This window comes from Medicago truncatula, chromosome 8 (genome assembly GCF_003473485.1).
Source record: "Medicago truncatula cultivar Jemalong A17 chromosome 8, MtrunA17r5.0-ANR, whole genome shotgun sequence".
In the NCBI taxonomy this organism is placed as follows: domain Eukaryota; kingdom Viridiplantae; phylum Streptophyta; class Magnoliopsida; order Fabales; family Fabaceae; genus Medicago; species Medicago truncatula.
Window position 1 is genome coordinate 694,396 of NC_053049.1, and position 27,626 is coordinate 722,021.

At 33.5% G+C, this 27,626-nt stretch overlaps 3 protein-coding genes across 17 annotated transcripts; 1 reads left to right on the plus strand and 2 right to left on the minus strand.

The window, feature by feature from the left end:
* The first annotated feature begins 5,883 nt into the window (after positions 1-5,883).
* On the plus strand, positions 5,884-7,886 carry LOC25499990 (UPF0481 protein At3g47200). The gene is made up of 2 exons (XM_013588298.2): positions 5,884-6,058; positions 6,236-7,886. The coding sequence occupies exon 2, from the start codon at positions 6,258-6,260 to the stop codon at positions 7,650-7,652; it is 1,395 nt and encodes a 464-aa protein (XP_013443752.1). The 5' UTR covers positions 5,884-6,058; positions 6,236-6,257; the 3' UTR covers positions 7,653-7,886.
* Positions 7,887-8,386: 500 nt separating this feature from the next.
* LOC25499988 (uncharacterized) lies at positions 8,387-16,459 on the minus strand. 15 transcript variants are annotated; one of them, XR_005643429.1, is made up of 5 exons: positions 14,976-16,459; positions 14,265-14,339; positions 13,897-13,998; positions 10,838-10,933; positions 8,387-9,674 (listed from the first exon to the last, which is right to left on the minus strand). XR_005643429.1 is itself a non-coding variant. In XM_013588296.3 (3 exons), exons 1-3 carry the CDS (start codon positions 16,449-16,451, stop codon positions 13,993-13,995), a joined length of 1,557 nt encoding a protein of 518 aa, XP_013443750.2. In that variant the 5' UTR covers positions 16,452-16,459; the 3' UTR covers positions 8,387-13,992. The 15 variants fall into 15 exon arrangements, 1 of the variants encoding a protein (XP_013443750.2); XR_005643435.1 differs by having other exon boundaries at positions 8,387-8,865; positions 9,508-9,674; positions 10,838-13,998; XR_005643434.1 differs by having other exon boundaries at positions 8,387-8,868; positions 9,508-9,674; positions 10,838-13,998.
* Positions 16,460-23,311: 6,852 nt separating this feature from the next.
* LOC120577386 (uncharacterized) lies at positions 23,312-26,455 on the minus strand. The gene has a single exon (XM_039828679.1). The coding sequence runs from the start codon at positions 26,453-26,455 to the stop codon at positions 23,312-23,314; it is 3,144 nt and encodes a 1,047-aa protein (XP_039684613.1).
* Between the last annotated feature and the right edge of the window lie 1,171 nt (positions 26,456-27,626).

Sequence of the window (27,626 nt, forward strand, 5' to 3'; positions counted from 1 at the left end):
CATCATGGATTTACAAGGGTATACAAAGAGATTTGTTACTCCTTGAAAATCAGCTTCCATTTTTTGTCTTGGAACAATTATATCAAAAGGTTTGCAAGGATAATAATGATCTAAGTTTTCTTGAACTTGCATTTTACTACTTTGAAGATTATAATCCACAAAGGTAAAAGAAAGATCAAAATGAAGAGATGATCCAATATTGTGTAAATCATGCAAACACTTCACTGATTTGATAAGATGTTTCTATCTTCCAAAAGAAGTTTATGCCGACGGAACAAAGGTTGAATAAGGCATTTCATCACAAAAACTTGTTAGAAATAAAGTTTAACAAGGTTCAAATTCTCAATTGGTTTCTAAATTTGTTTTAAACACCATGCTACTATTGAAGTAGCATGTCTTTACTATATTTCTTAATATATATTCTCTTCTTTAACTTGGATAAACGAAATATTTTCAATCCTTAATCTTTCAAAAATCTAGGCAATGTGAAACTAAATTCACTCCTTTTACACCCAATAATACGAAGGTATTCTTAGTTACCTAAGGCTTACCGAGGGCCACGGGACCGTGGGAATAAGTCTCATCAGTAACATTAACCACGACCATAAAAGCCCACTGTAATTACCATCGGTCATACTATAGTATAGGTAATCTGTTGCTAATCATTCTTTTAACAAAATATTTGTTAATGAGTTTACCCACGGTCAAGCCCTGTGAAAGGTATGTGATTGTTGAGTATTTTACCCACAACTAAGCCTTCGGTAATATAAAATAAAAAATTGACATAATATTTCATCTATAATGCAAAAATTATGAAGATTATGCATCGTGTGATAACTCTCAACGACACAAGAAGTCGACTAAAATCAATTGTAATAATTTTATTATATATACATTCATGCAATGAACATACGAAACAAAAAAATTACATAGCTAACATCTCTAGTAGTTCTTTTGACGATTTTTAAAAATATGTAGATAAATCTCTAGTTCATTCTAACAAGGAGTTGAATATTTTACTTGTACCATGTGTGCTGTCATAAATCTCTACAACATCATTCTAACAAGGAATTGAATATTACGTGTACCACATGCAAACTCCATTCCCTTTAGCAACATTTTATCTAACGTTATATCCTTACTTCACCTTGAGTTGTCTCAATTTGCCAAAACCTAGTAGACAACAATTATATTAGTTCCCTTACAAAACAAGAATTTTTCAGAGTATTAAAATTTTACTTTAATTTCATTGTAGTAATTGAAATGTCCTAAAACCATTTTTTATTAAGTTAAATCAACACTCCGAAAATTATTTTGAACCACCACAAAAATATAACGACCATTCAAATATTATCAATAGTTTCATCATTCTCATATTCTTTTAGTAATAATAAATTAAATAGTGTTTCAATTTTTCCATGAATATGATATCATGTGATCATGTTCTAAAGTTCAACGAATCTAAAAACTGGTTCTATGTTTTAAGACTAGCTACCATCATTATCATGATTATAGGGAGAAAATTATGATTATGATTTTTTGGTACGAAAGATTAATGATTAAGTTGTAAGAAAATGATCAATACATATTGTGATTCTTGATGTGCAAAGCAACAAATCTCCTCCTTTCAAAAGAGCAGCCGCTACAGTTGCATCCTTTGCATGTCCCCTTTTGCAAAGCATCCATAATTTTAGAGCATCATGGTTATTTGTGGCAATTTTGAAGAAAAATACTCCCTCCGGTCTTAAATGTAAGAAACAAAAAAAAAAAAACCACACATATTAAGAAAGTGAATTGAGTCATTGTAAAAAATACCATTTTTCCTGTTATGCCCTTGTCTTGGAAACATGACTTTTGAACTCCACCAATGAAAAATCTTTGGAATGCGTTAAACATGGGAATGTGAAACAAATTGGATACAGTAAATGAGGTTAAAATTGGAATAGTAACATTTAATAGGATGATTTTTGTATACTTTTGCTTACATTTGAGACCAACAATTCTTTTGTTTTGTTTCTTACATTCGAGATCGGAGGGATTAGGATATTATAACACGATCGAAATCGAATTATGACAGTAAAGTACGATTGAAATGAGTGAATTTAAGGTGTGATAACATGATATGATAGCATAATTATAGGTGATCATAATATAATATAATCATTTCGTATAGGCTCAAAGTGAACGAGATGAGAATGAATTTTGAGGGCTGAAGTTAGAAAGCTTCATGGTAAAGTTAATATGTATAAGAAGACCAAGTGTATTTGCCACAAAGTGTATGGAAGCTCAACTGCCATTGGTCAAATGTCTCATGATGAGCAATGGCAGTTGGGTTTTCACACACTTTGTGACAAGTACATTTGGCCTTCCCGTACATATTCATTTCACCATGAAGCTTTTCAATCTTAGCCCTAAAAAATTCATTCTCTTTTCGTTTATTTTAAGCCTAAATATGAAATGATTAAGTTATATTATGATCACCTATAATCATGAAAAGAATAATATGATATGATAAAGTCATGATCGATAAGGGAGGGACATTGAGTGTAAGGGGTGATTGCAGGGAAGAGTGTTACTTTGAATATATAGATGTCGGTTCATGCTAATAGTTTGTCTATGTATTTATTAGGCCGTGATTTCATTAGGTTTTCATTCATTTGACAACCCTAGTCAACAAACTCCTTTTCTTTCAAGGTAACCAATTAATAACGCATATAATTAGTTTTCCTTCATTTGGTGTGAAAAAAACAGTATAATTATTTTTCCTTATTTTTGGTATGAACAAAACAGTATAACTATCTTTCCTTATTTTTCCCTAATTAATATTATAGTCTAAACTTTATCTTTGACTATATCCATGTATACTTTGAGAATAATAACAAGTTGAACCTCCTTCCACATGTCGTTGTTCAACTGATAAAAAAAATTAAATTGCTAGGTTGGGTTTCGTGATCGGTATTCGAATTTTGACTCCTCTGTTTGGGTGTTTCAACTTCCAACGACTATTATCATTCCATCTATTTAAAAAGAAAACAACAACAAAAAAACAGAATCTCTCGTAAAAAAAAATAAAAAAAATCAGCGGAATCTGAGTTAGCTTAGTACAATATAAGATTACAATAGGTAGACTGTATTAAATATTGGGTCATGCTAACCGGTGACTCCAGACAGTGGTTAAGGATACCAAAAAAGGAAGCTATTACTAAAAAAAGAAAACTTTTTTTTTTACTTTTGATAGATTGATTACACAATTTTGAATATAATAACTACTATATAATTTTCTTTTTTAATATATTTAATTTAATCAGTACCCCGGAGGCACTGGTTGACATTTCCCTTTGATATTACAATTCTCTTCTTGGAAGTATTATTCTTCCATTACGAAATAGTTATGAATTACTACATTCGTCCCTAATTATAGGACCCTTTTGAAAAAATAATGGGAATTAAGATCGTGGATATTTGTATTAAATATGTTTGTAATTACTATTGTTTTTACAATCTTATCCTTTAAGAGAGAGAGGGTTGGTTTATGTTTTTAACATGTTATTTATTGGTGATTGAAAAAAAATATGTATAATAAATAAGAGCATGTAAATAAAAAGAGACAAAAAAAAATTCTCAAAAGCTCTTGTAATCAAGAACGGAAACATTTTTGGTGACAATTAGGCCCGAACTATAAACAAAATTGATGGCGATATTAGTTGTGGTACAAATTAAATGGGTGAATCAGCGACAACGGATTCAGAGGTCCATTAATTCCAACGCAGTATCTGACAAAAATGTATCAACTCATTGATAAATCCTCCATAGATGATTTAATTTCATGGAACGAAAATATAACAAGCTTCATAGTCTAACGGAGGAAGTAGCGAATGGGGTAATAGTTGTGAAGAAAGTGTTTAACTAAAACCAAATTCATAAAATTATTATGGGTTAAATATGTTTTTGGTCCCTATAAATATGTCAATTTTTCGTTTTAGTTCCTCTAAAATTTTCCTTCAATTTTTAGTCCCTATAAAATTTTCAATCACTACTTTTGGTCCCTCTTTTAAAGTAAACTCATATGTAGAATTCATATTATTTAATAAAATTTTCCAGAAAAATTCAAAATATTATAAGAATCACTCCAAAAAAAATTCAGAATTTTTTAACAAAACATGAATTTAATATGAATTTTTATATTGTTTATGGTTAAAAATTCATATTTAATTTGTGTTTTGTTAAAAAAATCTAATTTTTTTTAGGAATTGTTTTTAGAATATTTGACATATTTCTGCACAATTTTATTAAAAAATACAAAAATTAAATTAAAAATAGGGACCAAAAATAGTGATTGAAAATTTTATAGGGACTAAAAGTTGAAGGAAAATTTTAGAGGGACTAAAACGAAAAGTTGACATATTTATAGGGACCAAAAACATATTTAACCCAATTATTATTTAGTTAATCTATTCTTTTCAAGGTAATCAAAACCGATGCAGTCATGAATTCAGGATGTAAAGGTTTGACCAGCGTTGGGCCGGTTGTAATGAAATAATATATTTTTCATAATTTTTAATATCTTATACCAAGCAAAATATAAATATCAAACTAAAATCTAAACTTTTATAATATTAAAACTCAAAAGTATAACTTATTGATTCTATTGTTACTAAAAGAAGGAAAATGAATTTCATTTTAATTGTAAATTCTAATTCATTACATGCTCTTACTTTTAATTTTTTAAAGGGCCAACTAAATTTGCGGTCATCAAACCTCAAATGCATAAAACCAAGAAAAAATTAATTGGTACTTCACAGCCACAAACTTGCGGTAGAGACTAGAGTATATCATCACTCTCACACTCTAAGCAATTGCACCAACCAAGAAAAAAAATCTGCAGTAGCATACATATGCATAAAACCAACACAAGGTACTTAAAATTAACCCTAAAATTAACTTCCATTTACAACCCAAATTAGAATAAAATAGTACAACTACATGCACAAGAGACTCAAGAGAACCCTCAAATGATTTTACACCGACATTGCTTATGTTTCAACATTTCTCCAAAGTCATAAGCTCCTAAAGTGAAGAGTATCCTCAGTTCTAATTTTATTGCTGTAAATAATGATTTTTTTTACATGGGTAAGTCTCAGGGCCGTTCCTATGAAACTGGAGGCCCGGCTCTCTTAGTATAATTAGGCCTCAAAAATAAATTTAGAAGAGAAAAAACTATAATTATAATGTTTGACTTTTTTTTTTTTAGAGAATAATTATATTGATTGTTGTTAGAACTTTGTGATTTTATACGACAAGTATATGTCAAAAATTATGAGTGTTCTTAAAAAAATAAAATAAACAAGTGTATGCAGTTATGTCATGCAAGTGAAACATAGGTGGTAAACGTAAAGACATTTAATATTGTTAAGATTTAGGTTCCAACCCATAATTTTTATTTTCTCAGTATATAAGAAGAGAAATGATGCAGACACTCTAACAATATTACTCCATTTGGTCATATTTATAAACAAAAAAAGTATATTTTAGATTCATTTGATAATTAATGTATTTTGGTCTATATATAGACCAAATATATCATATATTCAATGAACCTAAAAAGTAATTTTTTATTTATAAATATAATTGGATGAAGTATTTTTTTTTCTTTGAAGGATATTAATATTTAAAATTCAAAGTCAAAATATTAATGTTTAAATATTCCTTGTATACTGAATGCAAGTTGATGTTGAAAGAAAAACTATAGTAGTGTGCCAAACAGTGTTGGTATACAGAAAAACTATAACTATATATATATATATATATATATATATATATATATTGTCACTGCATGTGGGAAATGGAAAAATAATTGCAAGCAGGAATAAAGAAACTACAAAGAAAGTGGGAAGAAACTACAAAGAAAGTGGGAAGAAACTAAGAATAAAAATAGAAGTTAATGTCACATTGGTAGAGAAACAAACACAGCTAAATTATTAGCACAATAGAGTTTGAGAAGGACCCTAACATAGAGAGCCTCACAGCATTTTCTAAGGAAGTTCATCTATATTAGCAGGTAATTAACAACAATCACCTAAATCTTGTTATCTTTCATTTCTTTTGTAGAATTTGAAGTTTGTAAGCCTTATTGTGTCAAGTTCTCTTTTGGTAAATTGATGTTTTGGTTATTTCTACATATATGTGTTTAAGATTTGTGTCAATAATAACAAGTGAGTTCTTGTAAATTGATCAGGTTCATCTTTGTTGACTTTTCAATGGCTTCTTCAGCTACTAGTTCTACTCCTTTACCTGAAACAGAACCACAAATAGAAGACATAATAATTGACATTCCTAAAGAGATCAAGGATGCAAAGCATGGTATTTGTTGTATTTACAAGGTACCTCCCAATCTTAGAAAGTTGAATAATGGAGAAGCTTATACACCATATTTGATCTCAATTGGGCCTTTTCATCACACCAAAGAAAATTCAATGCATACACAAAAACAAAGGTATTTTCATTACTTTTGGGAAAGAATGACAAATAAAAAGGCTTTGGTAAAATATAAAAATTTCCTCAAAGTAAAAATTGAAGTGATAAAAAATTTCTATTTTGAGTTTGATCATACCATCAAGGATGATGAGTTTGTGGACATGATCATGTTAGATTCTGTCTTCATCTTAGAGCTATTTTTGAGAAAATCAAAGGAATCTGAAAGGGAAAAGGATTACATGTTCACAACATCATGGATTTACAAGGGTATACAAAGAGATTTGTTACTCCTTGAAAATCAGCTTCCATTTTATGTCTTGGAACAATTATATCAAAAGGTTTGCAAGGATAATAATGATCTAAGTTTTCTTGAACTTGCATTTAACTACTTTGAAGATTACAATCCACAAAGGTCAAAGAAAGATCAAAATGAAGAGATGATCAAATATTGTAAAAAATCATGCAGACACTTCACTGATTTGGTAAGATGTTTCTATCTTCCAAAAGAAGTGTATGCCGACGATTGGTCACCATCGTTACATTTCAAACACATTAATAGTGAAGATAAATGTGTCCTCAAGACGGCATCAAGGTTGAACGAGGCAGGTGTTAGCTTTGAGAAAGTGCATCACAAAAAGTTATTAGAAATAAAGTTTAACAAGGTTCAAGTTCTCAATTGGTTTCTATGCTTAGGTTGCTTACCATGTTTCAAATTTGTCAAAACAAAGTTGCAAATTCCTCAATTCAAAGTACACCAAACAACTGAATGTGTTCTTAGGAACCTCATTGCTTTGGAACAATGTCATTATTCAAACCAACCTTTCATATGCAATTATGTTTCTCTAATTGACTTTCTTATCAACACTCAAGAAGATGTGGAGTTGTTGGTTGATAAGGAAATCATTGTTCATGAACTTGGAAGTCATGCAGAATTGGCAACTATGATAAATGGTCTTTGTAAGAATGTTGTGGTAACATGTAATTATTATGGAAAAACCTCAAAGAATTTGAATGATCATTACTATAACTATTGGAAGCATTATATGGGAATGCTGAGATCAGTTTATTTTCGTGATCCTTGGAGATTCAGCTCAACTATTGTTGGTGTTTTTATCTTCTTATTTGCTATTGCCCAATTTCTTCGTGTTACTGGTATATATCACCCAAGATACTACTAAATTCTTGTATTTCTTTTGTTGTAATTTTCCACATGTCTTCGTCTTGTTGTTCCCCTAATAATGAAATTGTGTTGTTCACCTAATAATGAAGGTGTGTTCTCTTGTCTCAATTGCATTAATTTAACCATCACTATTGGTTACTAATTTGCTCTTAAAGAGAGTTGTGGTAACATCTATTGAAAAGATAGTGAAAACTTCTTGGGTTGTTTAATATAATTTCTTTTTCTTTCAAAATGTTGCGAGGCTGTGTTGGGGTCCTTCCCAAATCGTAATCGTGTTGTTCTGATAAATTATTTGTGTCTGTTTCTCTATCATTGTCATATTAATTTTCTATTTTCTATTCTTAGTTTACTCCCACTTTCTATCTATTTTCTTAGTTCCTACTTGCTATTTTATTTTACATTCCCACTTGCAACAGGTTGTATACCAAATATCTGACTCATTTGTCTTGTTCCCCACATGCATCATTTTCAGTATACGAGGAATATTTAAACAAAAATATTTTGACTTTGGATTTTAACCTTTTTTTATTTGACTTTTGTTTTTGGTTTGAGGAGCTGTGTAGCACTGTTCAGTTCTCTTCACGTCCTAATTATCCCATAATATATTAATAAGGGAATCGCTAACAACTAACAAATGCCCTGAACGCATTGTTTAAGAAAATCATAAATAAAAAAATATTCTCTTGAAAACACAAGTCAAACATATGAAAAAATAATAAATACACATACTTCTTTGCAAAAATTACTACTTTCGATTACTTAAAAAATGCTTTCAAGGACACTTGTTATCATTTCCCCATATAGTAATATAATACAAATAGGTGTGAACATAATAGCTAGTAGCTAGCTTTATTCTTATGCCAGCCATGACCAAGTATAAAGAATAAATTTTGGTTGAAAGTGAAATGTAACTCACTAAAATAAACAAGCACTAACGGTCACTAGAATTAGATATATACAGTAAGGAATTAGAAAGTAATTATATGGATTTGGGAAACCTAAGTTGAAGCAAGTTATTTTTGTTCCAAGATGCGAAAATCACCAATCCATTCACCTAGCAATACTTGCACAAAAAAGTAAGTAATCAGGAATCTCCAACTGAGTAATCAGTTACATGCTGAGAAGGCCAGACATTCATTGCTCCTAGGAATCAAGGCCTTTCCATTACAGACTTATCCCAAAATGGTATAGCGGAGCAGATAGTGGGATAGCTGCTGTTGCAAAGACTGAAAATCAGTGTACAACATTAACATAAATACTCAAAAATAGAAAGAAAGAAAGAAAAAACACAATTGAAGAGATTGTTGCACTTGATAGTAAATTATAATCAACTTTGTCATTTCCTATCAGAATCAAGTTCTAAATGTAATCAAAATGACATTCCAGCAAAATCAAGTTCTAAAAGTAATGAAGGAGCACAACTTAACACAACGCAGAACAAAGCAGAGCAACAGGAAAAGAACAGTACGAAGAACATAAATTCAAAACAATCATAACAGAACACGAACAGAGAAGCAGAACAAAACGATGAAGATGGATGACGCAGCAGAGCACACAAATGAGGAAATGACAATAAGATGAAAGGAAATGTGGGAATTGATATAGTAAAGTACTGCTCACTTAAAATTTTGGCCCTGAAATCCTAAAAGCGGACGCAATATCAGGTTTGGGCGAACCGAATACGGTTTTGCACCATTTGCGGCAACAACAACCACGACTGTGGAAGGAGCCTCGCAGCGGCCATTGGCTCCCCTACACTTTCCGCTATTGCTCGCTATAGCACCACTATCAACAACCTACTTCTGAAGGGCAGCTATTCTATTTTATTCAATTGTAAAAGTAAATTAAATTACACTTGTTTTTAGTGTTGGAAAATATCCCATGTTGTCTTGTAACATATTGTTCTGCAGAGCCATGGAGAAGCAGTAGAGCCTAAAGCTGGATCACTCTGGAAAATAGTATAGCTTTTGAACTTTTGCTAATTCCTTAACGAAGAACACAACCTCCAGGGGAATTTCATCTAAAAGAAAAATATCAGATGATAATATACAGAAAAACACAGATCAGACAACATTAGTGCTTATAAAAATATGCGTACTTCCATTACAGAATTTAACTAACATACATGAATGGAAATGTTATAATTACTTCCAAAATTTTCATAAATCTAATTAGCCCAAATATAGAAGGAACTAAATAAATTACAAAAATGCTAAAATCCTATGACATTTAAAGCATCATATTGAAAACCAGTGTAGTTAGTATCCCATGATACGTATCCTGATACGATATGAAAACAGCCATGGGCGATACGTATCAGGGTCTGTATCCCAAATGACATTGTATCCCATGTATCCCGATTCAATCTAGTATTATCCGATACTTTGACACTTGCGTCTCAGTTGCAAAAACCAGGTGGGTTGCACGACCCGGCAAAAATTCCAAAAAAAAAATTCCGTTTTTTTATGTATCAGTTCTGGAGCCGGGTCAGGTTTTGCATGACCCATCAGAAAACCCCAAATTTACCTGGTTTTCTTGGATCGGGTTTATGTGACCCATCAGATATTGCAAGTGAACCATTTTGTATTCAAGAGTTTTGTTTTGTAGCCTACCAATTAATTTGGAGCTATTCCCCAAAGCCACTCACCTTCTCTTCCTTTACGGCTTCCAACACATATACACGCTGTTTCTCTACACTACACACTCTATATGTTTGATTTTGATTGAATTAAGGATGTTTTATGTTATTTACTTTTGTTTATGACTTGAGTTTTGAAGTATCTTGAAGTTTATATATGATATTTGAAGTATTTTGGAGTTTATATATGATACTTTAAGTCATATTTTTTTTGTTCATGTAACTTACGATACACGATACGATACACGATTCAAAAAGATGGTCGAACGATACACGATACGTATCCCGATTTGACTGCCATGTTGAAAACCTTTTGAATGCTTAACATTTGCGTCATTTACATATACACATTTTTTTTAAGGATATACATATACATATTTGACAACTAGAATAGGATATCAGTCATCTCTTTTATACCATCCAGCATTAAACCCTAGCAATAAAAATGATAAGACCACAAGACCAAGAACCAAAATGGAAAAATTTTAAACAAGAATACTTGATTGCAATACTCAGTTTATATATCAGCGATCAAATATTGTTACCTGTTGCACTGCTGGAATTGTGGGGTCATTCTTATCCGTTATTAAAAGTTGCATCATCAAGATTCTCGCCCATAAAAAATGAAGGACGTAATTGTCCTGTGGAAAACACAGGTTAAATATATTAGGCAAGTTTTTTACTAGAATCAAAATCAACAAGCACTTACAACTTACAAACCGCGCCATTTGACAATAACTACTTTGAACAAGTTTTAATCCATTGCAGGTCCGTGTAGCATTTGCAATATCACTCGGAAATTACCGAACAAGAGCATGCTTACGTCAAAATAAAATATATTACTTACTATACTGAATTTCCTAGTTAAAAAAAAATTGTAATCCTAGCACATCAGCATTATGTCCTTCCACACTGCAAGTCTTAATTTCTTTTCAGACATGCGACACCCCAGAGACATATCAGAGAGGATCATAACATGGAACCAGACAACATTACAAAGATGAACAAAGAGATGAGATCACATTAAATCAAGACAAATGATATTTGAACAACCATTTTGTGACAACTTTTGGACAAATTTCTCTCATACTCAGATTGTGTTTTTACTCTCTATTGTTTTTGACCTATGAGAAGCGAGGAAAAGAAGGTTGGCCTAAAAGTTGTAACAAAATGGTTGTACAAATATCATTACTCCTAAATCAATTAGCAACATTAGTGCATTGGATTTAAGGTAACCATTTAGTAGGTCAGATATCAAATCACAAAATTGGCCAGATAGATACAGACATGAAGTACATAAAAGGTAAATGCATAAATGTACAGCTGTACATAAATCAAATCTTATTAGCTAATATGCTTGTCGTAATGACTTGATATAAAAAATGTATTATCTTAGTGTAATGATTTCACCAGTTTCCTATTCATGCAATGCATGAATGTACAGCTATAAATGAAATATTATTAGCTAATATGCCAGTGGGAAAGATTCGATATAAAAAAACTTTATTACATTACTATAATATTCTCAACAGTTTCTTTTTTATGCACTGGTATGGTTCATGAAACAAGAGGACTCAGCATGACAGAAGCAATTTACTAAATAGGATAAAGAATATTGAAAAAATAAGGCAACAGTTCAATGAGAGCACCAATAAGGTGTCCTTTAAAACATGCAACACGACAGCAAGAAAAATGAACAATAAGAGAGAAACTAGAAATGTAGCAAGTAGAGAACAGTCATTTGAAAATTTGATCTATCTTGGCCAATATAAAAAGTACCTGCTGAGACTTAGAAATGACAAAATGCAACTACAAATTTAAAAAGAATAAAGAACTACCAATTTCGATAAATAAGTTGTTACGACGAAGTTATTCACCTACATAAACCAAGTTGAAAACTATTCACGATAAGTGAAAAGATGCTTGAGCTAGTTAACAATAATAACCAAATTTTTAAAATAAAACAATATATCTTTAGTCAAATATGTTGTTGTGTTCATTGCACAATGCCACCTTTCATCATCAAGGAGAAGCCTCATGCTTTAACTGAACTTATTCCCATTTAAATCAAATGCCCTTCACCATTATAAACTTGAACTTTGAATCTAATGATGAATGGTAAAAAGTAAAACAATGGTCATGTGACTTTTTAACTGGTCCCATCACCATTATAAACTTTTAATCTTGACCACCCATGTATATTTGTAGGGTAAATGTATACTCCACTCATTCTTATATACAGATGATCCTCTCACTAGATACATTCACATGTGTGTGTGCGCGCGTGTGTGTGATTATCATAATACTATTCACTCCAATAAAGCTCCCACCACGGCAGAGCCAATCGAATGATTAGAACCATAATGGATATATATTAGTCAAGTTTAAAGTTTGAAAGAACTCTTTCAAAAGCATTAGTCGGTAGCTTGTTCTAGTAGAAAGATAAAGAGAAATATCACAAAATCCAAGTTAGTAATTAGCACGCACATCATTGTTGTCAATGGCGGACCATGGTAGATAGCCAAAAGCCCGCCACACCAATGCCAACATGATGTGACGCCCACAAAACTGGCCATGGCAGAAAGCCAAAAACCCACCACCGATATCTGCTACGGAGCAGCCATGGCTGATATTTGACAACACGGACATAAACAGAACAAAAGAGAATTGTTTCTGTTATGTTCTCTTTAGTTCTAAGCTGCTAGTGGAAACCAAAATGTATCCCTTGTTTGAGCCCTATATCTGGTTTTGTTCTATTTCTTAAAGCACAAAATATAGAACAAAAGCACATATACAATGCTCCATAGTCTACCCTCTTTACCATATGCTATCTAAATTACTTAGGTTTTATAAAGACATAAACATAAACATAGAATTGACATTTAACCTAACAGCCAAAATAATTAAAGCATGGGCTTAGACAGATTCTGTAATTGAATTCAAAATCCAGATTCCAAATAGGCTACGTAAATCACTTAAGTTTCACGTAGACCTAAAAAGTGACAGCATTTAAACCTTACACCCAGATATCTAACGAACATAATCGGGCAAATGTTGTATTTAGTTTCAAGTGACAGATTTCACATATCCAAAGAGAAAATCAGCTTCAATAAACCAAAACATTTATCACCCTACAATTGATTTACATATTAGGCCTAATTACTCCCTCCTATTCTTCTCTCCTTCTCAGTTTTTCAAATATATTTTTTGACATCATGATTTAACCGGTAACAAAAACAATGAGCTATATATGGTTCCAATTAAAATCAACAATGCAAAAAATAATTATGAAGAAAAAGACTGTATATAAAACCAATATTTCCACAATTATTTGCGAAACCAACTTAGAAAATATATTATAAAGACAAAAGAAATGTAGATAAACCAACATTATTCAGTTTGGTAAACCAACTGAAAAACAAACATAAACCAACTGAAAAACATAAACCATGTAGTTCTCCGACTACTTAAACTAAAACAACAGGAATACTGCAACAGTTCAACGATTTATTAGGTGCCTCGGTTCACAAAAGCTAGGCACAGAAACAAAATACATTTTATTCTCTCATCTTCATATGGTCTGTTGATATGCGGTAGACAATACCTTCAGCATATGTTGACAAGACAAAACTAGTTCCACGATCAGAAGACATCACAGTTTCAAGAAACACTGCAACCCCGGTGCGAGCAACTGGAAGTCCTAATTCTGCAACAAACATAAAGAACCATCAGTCCAGCCACCATATTATTTTGTAATGTAGCAGGTCAAATTAGATAACAATGGAACACTTAATCATAGCCAAGGAAATTTAACAAATAAAAAGTTATTGAATGGCTTAGGCTAATTTGCTGCTTCAATGAAAAACAACAACCATTTTATCATACATGAAGAACATGTATTTTTATTCCATCATCCAGGCGTCGAAACAAATGGGAAACTAAAAAGACATGGAAATAAGATTGAGGAAAAACCTTCAAAGGTGGGTCATCCTTAACCGCATATCTTTTAGGTGATACGGTAGTCAAATTCGAGCCTGGAAAAAGAACCTGCAAAAATAAAGTCAACAACAATACATGCATTAGCCAAACTCAAATACAATTTCAACAGCCAAATCGAACAAATCAAATATCCAAACTCATCAGATAAAAACTCGATTCCTATTTCCTAATCAAATTGAAATCACATCCATTGCTCACAAAAACACCTTTAGAGCATACTTTAAAAATCTAATCATTGTCATAAAACCAATGCATGAAAAACCATATAAAAACTTGATCAATTCAACAACCAAATTAATAAAATAAAAATTGAATTTCTAGTCATATTGTACATCACATCCAACAGCTTTAGAACAATCCTTGCTTCGAACATCACAATTAACAACACTTGCACAACAACCTCTAAAAAACCTAATCGACATCATCATGTAATTAAGAAAAACATGTTCAATTCAACAACCAAACACAAAATCAGATCCAAATTCATGAATTAAAAACCTAGTTCTTAGTCAAATTGTACATTAAATCCAACAGTTTTAGAACAATACATGATCAGAAACACATAGCAACAACAATTGCAAGCATTATTAACATCATAAAAAAAATAAAAAAATAAAAACACACAAACTATAATCATCATCATCATCTTCATGAATTCATCATCAAGGGTGAGAATATGATTACCTCAACAGATTTCTGAACCTTTGTTGATCTCTTAATCGGTTTCTTTGGCGGCTTCTGACCAGTCATGAGTAAGAAATCATGTTCGATCTCTTCATTTGTAAGAGTCAGCTTCAGCTCCATCCTTTGCGGCATCTCCGCCTTACGCTGAGATCGAGTCGTCGGCTTCCTCGAACTTCCTCCACCGCCGCTCTTCTTCTCTTCCTTCTTGGTTGGCTTCCTCGGCCTCAGATTCCATAATTTCTTCGACTCATTGTTCGATTCTTCATCTGAACGTTCTGTCTCCACTTCCACTTCCTTTTCCTGTTCTTCGTCTTTGTCATCGTCGCCGTCGACCTCTCCGTCTTCACGTTCTCCTCCTCCATTGATCTTTCCTCCGTCAGGTTCTCCTCCTTGTCCACCATCGACCTCATCGTCGTCACGTTCTCCACCGCCTCCAACATCGACCTCTCCGACGACAGGTACTCCGCCAAGATCAACCTCTCCGTCGTCACGTTCTGCGCTATCTCCTCCATAGATCTCGCCGCCGTCACGTTTTCCGGCGTCGTTGTTCTCGCCGGAACCCTTAGCCTTCGCGGGCGATTGAAAGGTAAATATCGATTTACCCTTTCGAATCTGATCCAGCTGATTTGCGGTTTTTTCAGACTCAATTACCGGTTTGACCGGGTTCAAAGCTAAACCGCCAACCAGCTGATTTAGGATTTTGTCGGCATTGGTCACTGGTCTGACCGGGTTTAAAGCTAAACTTTTAAATTGGAAGTCAATAAAATCAATTTTTTGAGCCCGGTTTGAATCAAAGGGCCGGTTGGAGGAGGAACTGTGACTCTTACCCAGCCCTAGGCTTAGTTCGAGGCTAACGTTTTTATCCACTGGAATTGAAGAAGAACCTGGTTGCAAAATTGAATTAGTCTTGCTTAGGTCAAGGTTTGACCCTGAACCTGACTGTAAAAGAGAGCTACTTGTATTTTCAGTTTGTTTCTTCCCCGACCCAAATTGAAAAATTGAGTGGTTGTGGGTTTGGTCAGTCTCTGGGAGGCTTTGATATGAGCCCAAGTGGAGAAGTGGCATGGTTACGTACTCAGGACGGTTGGAAGATGAACCACATTGTGGCATCGGATTCATGCCAAGATAGTTATGATGAAAGCTAGGGTAGTTATTAGTCCATCCGAAATTTTTTTGTTCAGCAAAGTTCAGATTTAAAGGAGAAATTTGTGTATTGAAATAAAATTGAGACGTTGTCGGCATTGGTGGTGACAACGACGACATAGGAGAAGGGTTGACATGTGGTGTGGTAGCCTTGTTTGAATTTGGTTTGAACGCCTTATTTTGGGTTGGTGGAGGAGGGTTGATAAGGGGTGTGTCGTTGTTTGATTTTGATATGAGTACCTTGCTTCGTGTTGGTGGAGGAGGATTGGTGGTTGGTTTATCATTATTTGATTTTGGTCCAACTGGCATGTTTCGAGGAGGAGGGCTGGCCATTAATGTGTCATTGTTTGATGATTGTTCGAATGATATCATTCGAATTGATGGAGAAGGGTTGATAACTGGTGTATTAGTGTTTGATTTTGGTTCGAGAACCATGTTGTTGTTTGAAATTAACGGAAAAAATGAGAAACTCAATGGAAAGATGGAGAGAAAGTGTGATAACTATAGTGAAATGGAGCATATTTATATAGATTAGAGGAAAAATAAAGAGAATTAACAAAGCAAGACAAAATTGAGAAAGAATAGAAAAAATGAACAAGATTGGAAATCGTTCAAGAAATTAATGAATCTAGCATGTGTGAAAAGAACACAAAAAAGGATTTTAGACTTTTTTATTTTCTAATCTTCAATACATTGAATATAAAGTATATTATGATGATAGAATCTCATATATAATTATTACATTCATATTTTCTTTTATTAAGATTATTACTATTAGTGTTATTTCTTAAAAAAAAAAAATTACTATTAGTGTTATCATTATCAAATTCTTTATTTTGACAAGTTTTATTAAATTATTAAAAATTTTAATCCTTAATAATTGTTTTCTCTTAATGTTTTTACCAAGACCTTTTCTTTAATATTTATAGGTGTCTAATGGAGTTTATTGATTGTATTTATATATATTTTTTATGATATTTCATTTGTCCCACGATAATCATCGCATTTAACGATTTCACACAAATTAAGAAAATATGATAAATAAAATAATAAGAATTTTAATTTTATTGAATCATCTTTAATAGCTATTGATATATTTTAATTATCATAAATATAAAATAAAGGATATTAATTAGATAGTACAACCGTAAGAAAGAAAGAAAAAAGTATATTGGACACTAAAAATGATACTCTTTTTAGGCGAAATATTTTATGTAAATTTTGACAATTATTATGTGAATGTAGTATTTAAATTATTAATTGTTAGATGGTGATAAATAATTATTAATTATGATATGTATGTAAGATATTTTAATAAATTAAAATCTTAAAAATATTTTTAATAATAGGTATTTAATTGTGTTTATAATGATTTTTTATATTAAATTTTGTGTTAATGGTGTAACAATACACTCTTTTTTTTAGAGAAACAAACTTATAACATTTCATTAATCAAAGTGTGTTCAATACAATCTGATATTTCAAATAGAACCTGAAGACTAGTTGACAATCAGGTCGCCTTAGCTAACTTATGAGCAACTTCATTTGTTTGTCTACATACAAACTCAACAATTGAGTTTTCATAATACTGCTTAAAGAGAGTTTTACAATTTTGGATAATGATACCAAATTCAGTAACATCATGCCGAGAAGATAAAAAACTATCAACCACTCTCTTCGCATCCATCTCAAAATCGTAGGTCCCAAATTGAGCTCATGAACCTCACATGTGGGACTAAACCAATCAATTTTGGCAAGGACAAAAGCACCATGTTCATCTCTAATACACATACTCATTCCAATTTTATTCAGGTGTTTCGAAAAGGATGCATCAATATTGCATTTGAATCTACCTGCATACGGTTTTCTGCAACAAAAATTGCCTTGTTGCTGCCGAAGAACAAGATATGTTTGTTGCATTGTTCTAGCCAACTTACACTCCTACAAGATGTCCTTTGTGCGTGATAGAACAAAGGCGTTTACATCTGTAACTTATCTGAATCCTTGTTGGTGTTGCAATACTTTTATTTTATTTTATTTATAAAATTGGAGAAAGAAGAAAAGTTTGTTAACTAAGATAACATTAGTAGCTATTTTATAACCTTCTTCGAGGGATTTGAACAATGTAATTTTATTTTTATTTTTACGTTGAATAATGTATTTTTAAGTTACAAGATTAAGTTATTATCATTGGGCTATCATCTCAAATGTAATGTATGCTTTATTATTCATATATAATACTACCAACAAGACTTGGATCTAACAGTAGGGGTTAATATCACAAAAACATAACGAACTAAGATTAAAGTTTAAATTTAGTGTTGATACGTCTTAAATAAAATTATTTTAATATAGGTAAGTTATAAAAAATAAAAAATAAAAATGATTTATTGTGCTACACAAACATTCATTAACTATATGATAATATGTCTGTACGCTTTTTTAAAGGATATGTTGTTTATGTGCATGAATGTCACTTTTTTACTTTGAAAGGTAACATTAGTTCTTTTTTTTTTTTTTTTTTTTTTTGAGGTAAGGTAACATTCGTTTATTGAGAAATAAGTAATTTTTTTTTTTTTATATTGGGGAGATAAATACAAAAATCTAAAATAACTACGGTGAATATTACCTTTTAAAAAAAGTGAGCATTACCTTTCAAAGAAAAAAGTGGCATTCAGTCAAAAAAAAAAAGTGACATTAATGAATGGCAACATATCTTGAATATTTGTACAGGATAATAGAATTTTACTTTTACATGTTTGGCAGCATAATTGAAATATTTTTTTGCTCAAAAAAAAAGTTTGGAATGAATTTTTTGCAGAATTTATATTTTTCTTTTGAATGAATATGCTTTTCGTCTCTGAATTTTCACAAATCGATCAATTTCATTCTCAGATTAATCAAAATATCTAAAACATCTCTCAATTTTATGATGTTCAATCAATTTAGTCTATTTATCAAGTTTCGTTGTTAATAGCGTTGACTTGAGGTGTTAAATGATGACATGAAATTCCAAGTCAGATGACACGTTTTAAGGGATGAATTTGATCGAATTTTTTTTTTTTTTTTTTTGGACTTTTTGTAAAAACGAAAGTCATTACAAATTGTGATAAAGAGTGTATTAATATCCCCGTGAGCTTAGCTCAGTTGGTAGGGATATTGCATATTATATGCAGGAGCCGGAGTTCGAACCCCGGACACTCCACTTCTCCACAATTAAATTGTGTGAGCTCTAACCACTAGGCTACTTGACAAAAAAAAAAAAAAGAGTGCATTAATGTAAAGACAAACAAAAGATGATTATGCAAGATAAAGATAAATTTATATTAAATAATCCACATTAATGAATACTTTACATGCAAGGAATGTGTATGCAAATTTAAAAGGGTCGTAGTCTTATATATGCTAAATTACAATAAAATTATGAAAAGATTCTGAAGAAAAAAAAATAAAGTCGTTTTTTTATGACCTATTAGGAGGGTATTTTAAAAAAAAAAAAATTACAGGGGTAAATCAAAAAAAATATTTTACAGGAGGAAACCAAAAATGACTTATATTACGGGTATATGTTTCACTTCAGAAGCCATCAGCTAGTTTTTGAACAAGTCTTTTGGTGGCAGTCTTGCCATCAAGATATACATTGCAAAATCTTTTGACATTATAGCCTGGAATTTTCTTATTAAAGTATTAAAAGCTTTTGGTTTCAATGGATTCAAATTATTTTGAATTTGGATAAACTATCAACTTCTGTCAATGGAAAGTAGTAAGGTTACTTTGCTTGTTCAAGGGGTTTGAGACAAGGAGATCCATTACCCCTCTTCTTTTTTCCCTAGTTGAAGAGGTGCTTAGTAGAGGCTTTTCAATGATGGTGAGAAATGATCAGCTGAAACTTATCAAGGGAAACATATCTTGTAATGTTCCATCCCATATCTTATATGTTTACGATGTAATGTTGTTTTGCAAAGGTGCCTCATCAAATCCCTAGGATTTTGGTACCCTGCCATTTATCTAACTTGGATTTCCATTTATCTACATTCAACCTGTTGTAGACAAAATTATGGTGAAGTTAGCTTCCTGAAAAGCTTCCTTTCTATCATTTGCAAGCAGACATCAACTTCTTCGGAGTATGCTTATATACCCTATCATTATACATGTTTGTCATGTTAACTTAATTAAGAAATATTAAGTGAATCCTACAGGACCTCAAAAATAATTTCTCTCTAATGAAATACCTAATAGAAACCGAGAGTAACATATCTTCGTTACTTACCATTTCTTTTTAATAATAATCCTTTTTTTTTTAATAATAATCCTATATCTATACTGTATATAAAGAAAATAACATCTTTTAGTTCTTTTGGATTGATTTTTTCTTTCAAAAAATGCCTCAATTTTCAATACAAATAACACGTGTAACAAATAGATAAGAATATATGTAAATATTAAAATAAAAGTGTAACAGACACAAATGTCCAAATTTTTCTTTATCATTTAAAAAGTTTAAATGAGTGTATCTATATTTACATTTTCATTATCCCAATTATACCCTTAAACAATAACTTTTTCTATAATAAAGATTGTTTTTTTTAAGGAATAAAGATTGTTTTTGGTGTCATTAAAACAATTAGAATTTAGATTATATTTTTTATTATATTGTTAGTTTTATTGAAATATACACCCTCCATCACTATTATAAGCAAAAATGTTGGTGTCATTATAATCATTTATACACTCTCCGGTCACTAATATAAGCAAAAGTTTGATTTTTAGATTTATTCATTAAATGACGTATGTAGTCTAAAGACTACATACGTCATTTAACGAATTAATCTAAAAATCAAACTTTTGCTTATATTAGTGACAGGAGGGTGTATGACCTTCATTATAGACTACATACATTATTAAATGAATGAATCTAAATTGTTGATTTTTGTTTATAATAGTGATCGAATAGTGTATAATCATGTTTAGTTTCATCTATTATGATTTGAAAGAAAAAATCATTTATATTTTTTTTAATAATAATCCTATATGAATAGGTATATCAGTGTATGAATAGGCGTAACAGAGTAATACATTTATTTCCTTATGTGGCAAGGAAGGATGTTCGCAAGATCATGGTTAGTTTCATCTATTATAATTTGAAAGAAAAAATCATTTATATATTTTTTTTTAATAATAATCCTATATGAATAGGCATAATGGATAAATACATTTATTTCCTTATGTGGCGAGGATGTTCGCAAGCCTTGAGGGTGGTAAAGACATTTGGTGGAATTTTCCTGCTGAAATTCAACCTGTCATTGCTGGAGGTTTACGTCCTTCGCCTGCATGTATAGGCTATGGCCCCCGTGAAAACCTCTCACGCGACCAGCCCTACTTACTCGAGGTTAATGGGGTGCACGTTGGCAAGCAATTTCCTTCTTCCAACCGTTGTGTTCCTCTCAATGTCAGTATCCTCCTCGGTATCCGCACAATGCTTTGCGCTCAAAGTAGATTACAGGTCCTCCCTATTCCTGAAACAATTGTTGGTTCATTAGGTCAAATTTGCTTGACTGTGATTGAAGATAAGTATGAAGAAGGAACAACTATGACCACTGAGATGACCCTAAGGAGCCCGTGCTTCATTCCTAATGAGGTTTCTTTTCCAGCCTTTGCCTTCACTTATCGTGTGCACCACGCTGTTGACGAGGCAGCTAAGAAAGAACCAGCTGATTAGGCACAACTGACTGCTGCTGGTAACTTATTTCGAGAAAGTGAGCCTGAGGTCTTGGCAATCAAGGAGTTTAGGACGACTCCATACCATATCAGCTCCAAATTGCAAGCACTTATGGCTCATAAACCAAGAGAGAATCCACTCTCTAACTCTCAAATGAGAAACTCAAGTTTTATATATTTCAAATTGTGGTAATACATGAAGAAAGTGGCCTTATTTATAGCAATCCTAGAGGCCATATGGTAGCTGAAATAGTGCTGATAATTAATACATCAATGGAAACACAATCTAGTAAATGTCAAACATGGTGGCTTGTTGGCCTTATTGTCAATAGTAGGGTGGTGGAATTGGAAAGCTAGCATATAGGGTGGTGGCTGCAAAGTCTATGCCATATTAATGTCTTACTCTGTATCATCCTCCCCGGATTGAACAGAACTCGCCCTCGAGTTCATATCTGGTTCGTCATCCAGATATGGTGAAAGATCGGCAACATTGAAGGTTGCTTAGACACCATAGGTTCCTGGCAATTCTACCTTGTAAGCATTGTCGTTGATTTTTTGAACTATTTTGAAGGGACCATCAGCTCTTGGTGACAACTTGGCATTTGGTTGTTTGGGAAATCGTTCTTTGCGCAAATGTATCCATACCAAATCTCCAACTTTAAAGATTTGTTGCTTTCTGTGCTTGTCACGATTAGTTTTGTATCTTGAATTTTGCTTGATTATCCGTTGTCGAACCTGTTCATGCAGTTTCTTGATCTCTTTTGCTCTGCTTTCTGCATCTGCACTAAACTGATGTTTATCTGATGATGGAGTCAAGTCTAACGGACTGTGTGGTCGAGTTCCGTATGCTACTTCAAAAGGACATTTTCCAGTGGCTTGATTAGTTGAATTATTGTATGCAAATTCAACTTGTGCTAATATGAGATCCCACTGTTTTAGATTTTTACCGACAAAGCTCCGAAGTAGGTTTCCCAAAATCCTGTTAATAGCTTCAGTTTGTCCATCTGTTTGGGGGTGACTAGCACTACTAAACTGAAGTTTAGTACCCATCTTCTTCCATAAGGTTCTCCAAAAATGACTTAAGAATTTAACATCCCTATCAGAAGTGGTGGTTTTTGGAATTCCATGAAGACGAACAATTTCCTTGAAGTATAAGTCAGCAACTTGAACGGCATCATTAGTCTTCTGGCATGGGATGAAATGAGCCATCTTTGAAAATCTGTCCACAACTACCATCACAGAATCTTTCTGGCGTTGTGTCCGAGGCAATCCAAGGACAAAGTCCATGCTAACATCTTCCCAAGGTGCTTCTGGAACAGGGAGTGGCATGTAAAAACCAGTGTTTTGGCTTTTGGCCTTGGCCAAATGGCAGATTCGACATCTTTGAATATGTTTGTAGACATCTCTTTCAAGTCTTGGCCAATAGAAATTTTCTTTCACTAAAGCAACAGTTTTATCTCGTCCAAAATGACCTGCTAATCCTCCATCATGGGCTTCCCAAATAATGGCTTCAGTAGAGAGCACAGAGGAATACATAAGGTTTTTCCTTTGAACAAAAATCCCTCATGTCTGTAGTAGTCCTGAGAGGATTGTGAATCAGTGGCATTCCAAAACTTTTGAAAATCTGGACCATCTTTGTATAACTCTTTGACTGTCTCAAATCCAATGACTTTCATTTGCATAGTGGCAAGTAGAGTATGACGCCTGCTAAGAGCATCTGCAACAACATTTTGAACTCCTGCCTTATGTTTTAGTAAGAACGGATAAGCTTGTAAAAACTCACTCCAAGCGGCATGCCTGCGATTGATCTTTTGTTGAGAATTCAAATGCTTGAGGGCTTCATGATCAGAATAAAGAATAAATTCTTTATTCAACAAGTAATGACTCCAATGTTGCAAGGCTCGGACAATGGCATAAAATTCTTTATCATATGTTGAGTATCTAAGTTTACCATTGTTGAGCTTTTCACTAAAGAAGGCTATAGGATGACCTTCTTGACATAGAACCGCACCAATTCCTGAATTGGAAGCGTCACAACTTACTTCGAACACCTGGTCAAAGTTGGGAAGGGCTAGCACTGGTGTTTCAGTCAAAAGTTGTTTTAGGTGGTCAAAACTCTTTTGTGCTTGCTCGGTCCATTGGAACTTATCTCCCTTTATGCAATCTGTAAGCGGGGCAGCAACAGAGCTAAAGTTCTTGATGAACCTTCTATACAATGAAGCTAATCCATGGAAACTTCTCACATCATGAATTGACTTTGGAATAGACCAGCTATTGATAGCCTCAACCTTGCTGGGGTCAACTCGAATACCTTTAGCAGTGATTATGTAACCCAGAAAAGTAACCTCATTAGTTAGAAAAGAACATTTCTTCAAATTTGCATAGAGTTTTTGTTCGCGAAGAGTTTGTAGCACTTGTCGAAGCTGCTCTAAGTGTTCCTCTTTGTGTTTGCTGTAGATCAAAATATCGTCAAAGTATACAACTACAAATTTGCCAATGAATGGTCGAAGTACTTGATTCATTAGACGCATGAAGGTACTTGGAGCATTAGATAACCCAAAGGGCATCACTGTCCATTCATATAAGCCATCTCTTGTTTTGAATGCAGTCTTCCATTCATCTCCTGGCCTAATCCTGATTTGATGGTATCCACTTCGAAGATCAATCTTTGAAAAGATGGTGGCACCATGCAACTGATCTAATAAATCATCAAGTCTAGGTATCGGAAATCGATACTTGATGGTAATCTTGTTGACAGCTCGACTATCAACACACATTCTCCAGCTTCCATCCTTTTTGGGTACTAAAATTGCAGGAACAACACAAGGGCTAACACTTTCCTGTATTAGTCCTTTCTTCAGCAATTCTTCAACTTGACGTGTGATTTCAGCATGCTCTTGTGGACTCATTCTATAAGCTGGTCTATTAGGAATGACAGCTCCAGGAATAAAGTCAATAGCATGTTGAATGTCTCGCATCGGCGGCAATCCTTGTGGAACATCTTCTGGTACTACATCTGGGAATTCACTGAGCATTTGTTCAATTTCTACTGGAAGGATAGTTTCTGCATTTTCTTCGAACATTAGAATAAAGCTCATGGTTTGGACTTCGTCCACAGCTTCTTTGAACTGAGTCTTAGTGATTAAAGACACTAATGGCTTGGACTCATTTTTGTTTTTATCAAGTCCACTCGGTGGTAATGGAGTTAACTTGATTTTTACTCCATCTTTGACAAAGGAGTAGGTGTTGGCATAACAATCATGATGGGCACGACGATCGTATTGCCAGGGTCTTCCAAGGAGAAGATGACATGCATCCATTGGGACGACATCACACCAAACTTGATCTTGATACTTTTGACCAATGGAAAAACTCACAAGGCAACGCTTCGTAACCTTCACTTCACTACCTTTGTTGAGCCATTGTAGTTTGTAAGGATGAGGATGACTTTGTGTTGGCATCTCTAACTTCTCTACCATGTAGTTCGACACCACATTTTCACAACTACCACTGTCTATTATAACATCACAAACTTTTCCAGCAGTGGTGCAACGAGTATGGAAAATGTTTTTCCTCAACCAATGCTCTTCTTGAGCTAACATCGCGTGTAGGCTTCGTCTGATCACCAGAGACTCGCCATGATCAGCAACAATGAGCTCTTCATCATAAATTGGCTCTAACACTTCTTCTTTTTCTGGTTCATCTCGGTTTGTTTCCTCATCAACATCTTCATAAGCTTCTCCTTTGATGATGGTGATGGTTCTTCGTGTTAGACAATTTGAAGCTATATGTCCAAAACCTTGACATTTGAAACACTTGGTAGCTTTGGGTTTATTTTCTGTAGTGGTTTTAGGAGAAGGTTTTGTAGAAGTACTAGGCTGATCGTTGTCTGTTTTGCGGGGATAAGAAGAATTCTCAGTGGAGGAAAAATTCCTATAAGAATGCTTCTTCGGTAAATGTTTCTCCACTCGCATGGCCAAACGAACAACATCGTCTAATGACCAGTATTGTTGGAGCTGAACTGGATGAGCAACGTCAGTGTTTAATCCACCAAGGTAACGAGCTATTGTCTGCTCCTCCCTTTCATGAATGTCGCACTTCATCATTAACTTCTCAAATTCTCTAGTGTATTCTTCTACAGACAAGTTTTTCTGACGAAGGTTCTGTAGTTGAATAAAACTATCTTGATAATAGTGAGAAGGCAAGAACTTTTTGCTTAGTTCTCGACGCATTTTCTCCCAAGTCTTGATCTTGCTTTTTCCTTCACGGGCTCGCTTCGTTTTTAGATTTTCCCACCAAATGGAGGCATGCTTCTTTAATTTTACAGCAATGATCTTGACTTTCTTTTCCTCAAGTATCTCTTTATACTCGAAGACTCGTTCAACAGTTTGGAGCCAATCAACGAACTCATCTGGATGTAGCTTTCCTTCAAAATCAGGAATATCTACCTTGATGTCGTTGTCTCTAAATGATTGTCTTTGTGGACGACGACTTCTTAATGATGATGATTCGTTACTTGATTCATCAACGTCTGATTGCATGTGTTGGTCTTCCAATTGTGCTTGTTGTGCATTTACAGTTTCTTGTAACTGTTGGATTTGTCTTCTCATTTCTTCCATTTGAATATCCCTAAGTGTTTGGTCGTTTTTGCTTGGAGGCATATTTTTTTTTTTAAAGGGTGAAATGAGTATAAGTCCTATAAAATAGAATAATTCTTTTCTGATGTGGAAGATCAGATTAAACTGCAACCACAGAGCATAATAGGAATTGTCTATTATAATAGTACTAAAAAGGAAGGATTTCCTGAAAATTCACAATTTTTTAACAAGGGTAAAATTGTAATTTCAGAAAGAATAGGGGCAAATTTGCAATTTCAAAAAGTACAGGGGTAATTCTGCAATTTTTGAAAGTTGAGGGGCAATTTTCTAATTTCAAAAAGGTTTGGGGCAAATTTGTAATTTCTGGAAATTTTGGGTGATGACGTGGCACTAGGTGACACGTGGCAGGGGTGTGGAGGCTGACGTGTCGATGACTGGACATGTCAGTGGTGATGTGTCAGGTTGACACGTGGCGGTAAGTTATTGGTTGAAAGTGACACGTGGCTGGTGATGTGGCTGCTGACTGGTCGTCTTCAACCTCTAGACTTCCGGCGGTGGTTAGTGGCGGCGGGTGGTGGTCCGGCGAGTCGTTTGGCGGCTCGTGGAGGCTCCGTTGGTGACAAAAACCTCCAGTCCAAGGTTTTTCGGCCTTCCGAACGCAATGGCGGCGTTAGTTTTGCGAAAAAATGGCCGCAAAGTAGAGTTTCGAAGGTGGCAGCTCTTTTTCTTCAAGAACACCCTTAGAAAACTCAAACTTTCCGTTGATTCTTTCACTCAAACTCAACTCCGGATTTGGAACCTTGCTCTGATGCCAATATGGCTCAGAAACCAAGAGAGAATCCACTCTCTAACTCTCAAATGAGAAACTCAAGTTTTATATATTTCAAATTGTGGTAATACATGAAGGAAGTGGCCTTATTTATAGCAATCCTAGAGGCCATATGGTAGCTGAAATAGTGCTGATAATTAATACATCAATGGAAACACAATCTAGTAAATGTCAAACATGGTGGCTTGTTGGCCTTATTGTCAATAGTAGGGTGGTGGAATTGGAAAGCTAGCATATAGGGTGGTAGCTGCAAAGTCTATGCCATATTAATGTCTTACTCTGTATCAACTTAAGACAGCCCTAAATGGGAATATCTCTTGATGTCCAACGTTTTGTCAGTATCAAAAACTGGCTCTCTTCTCC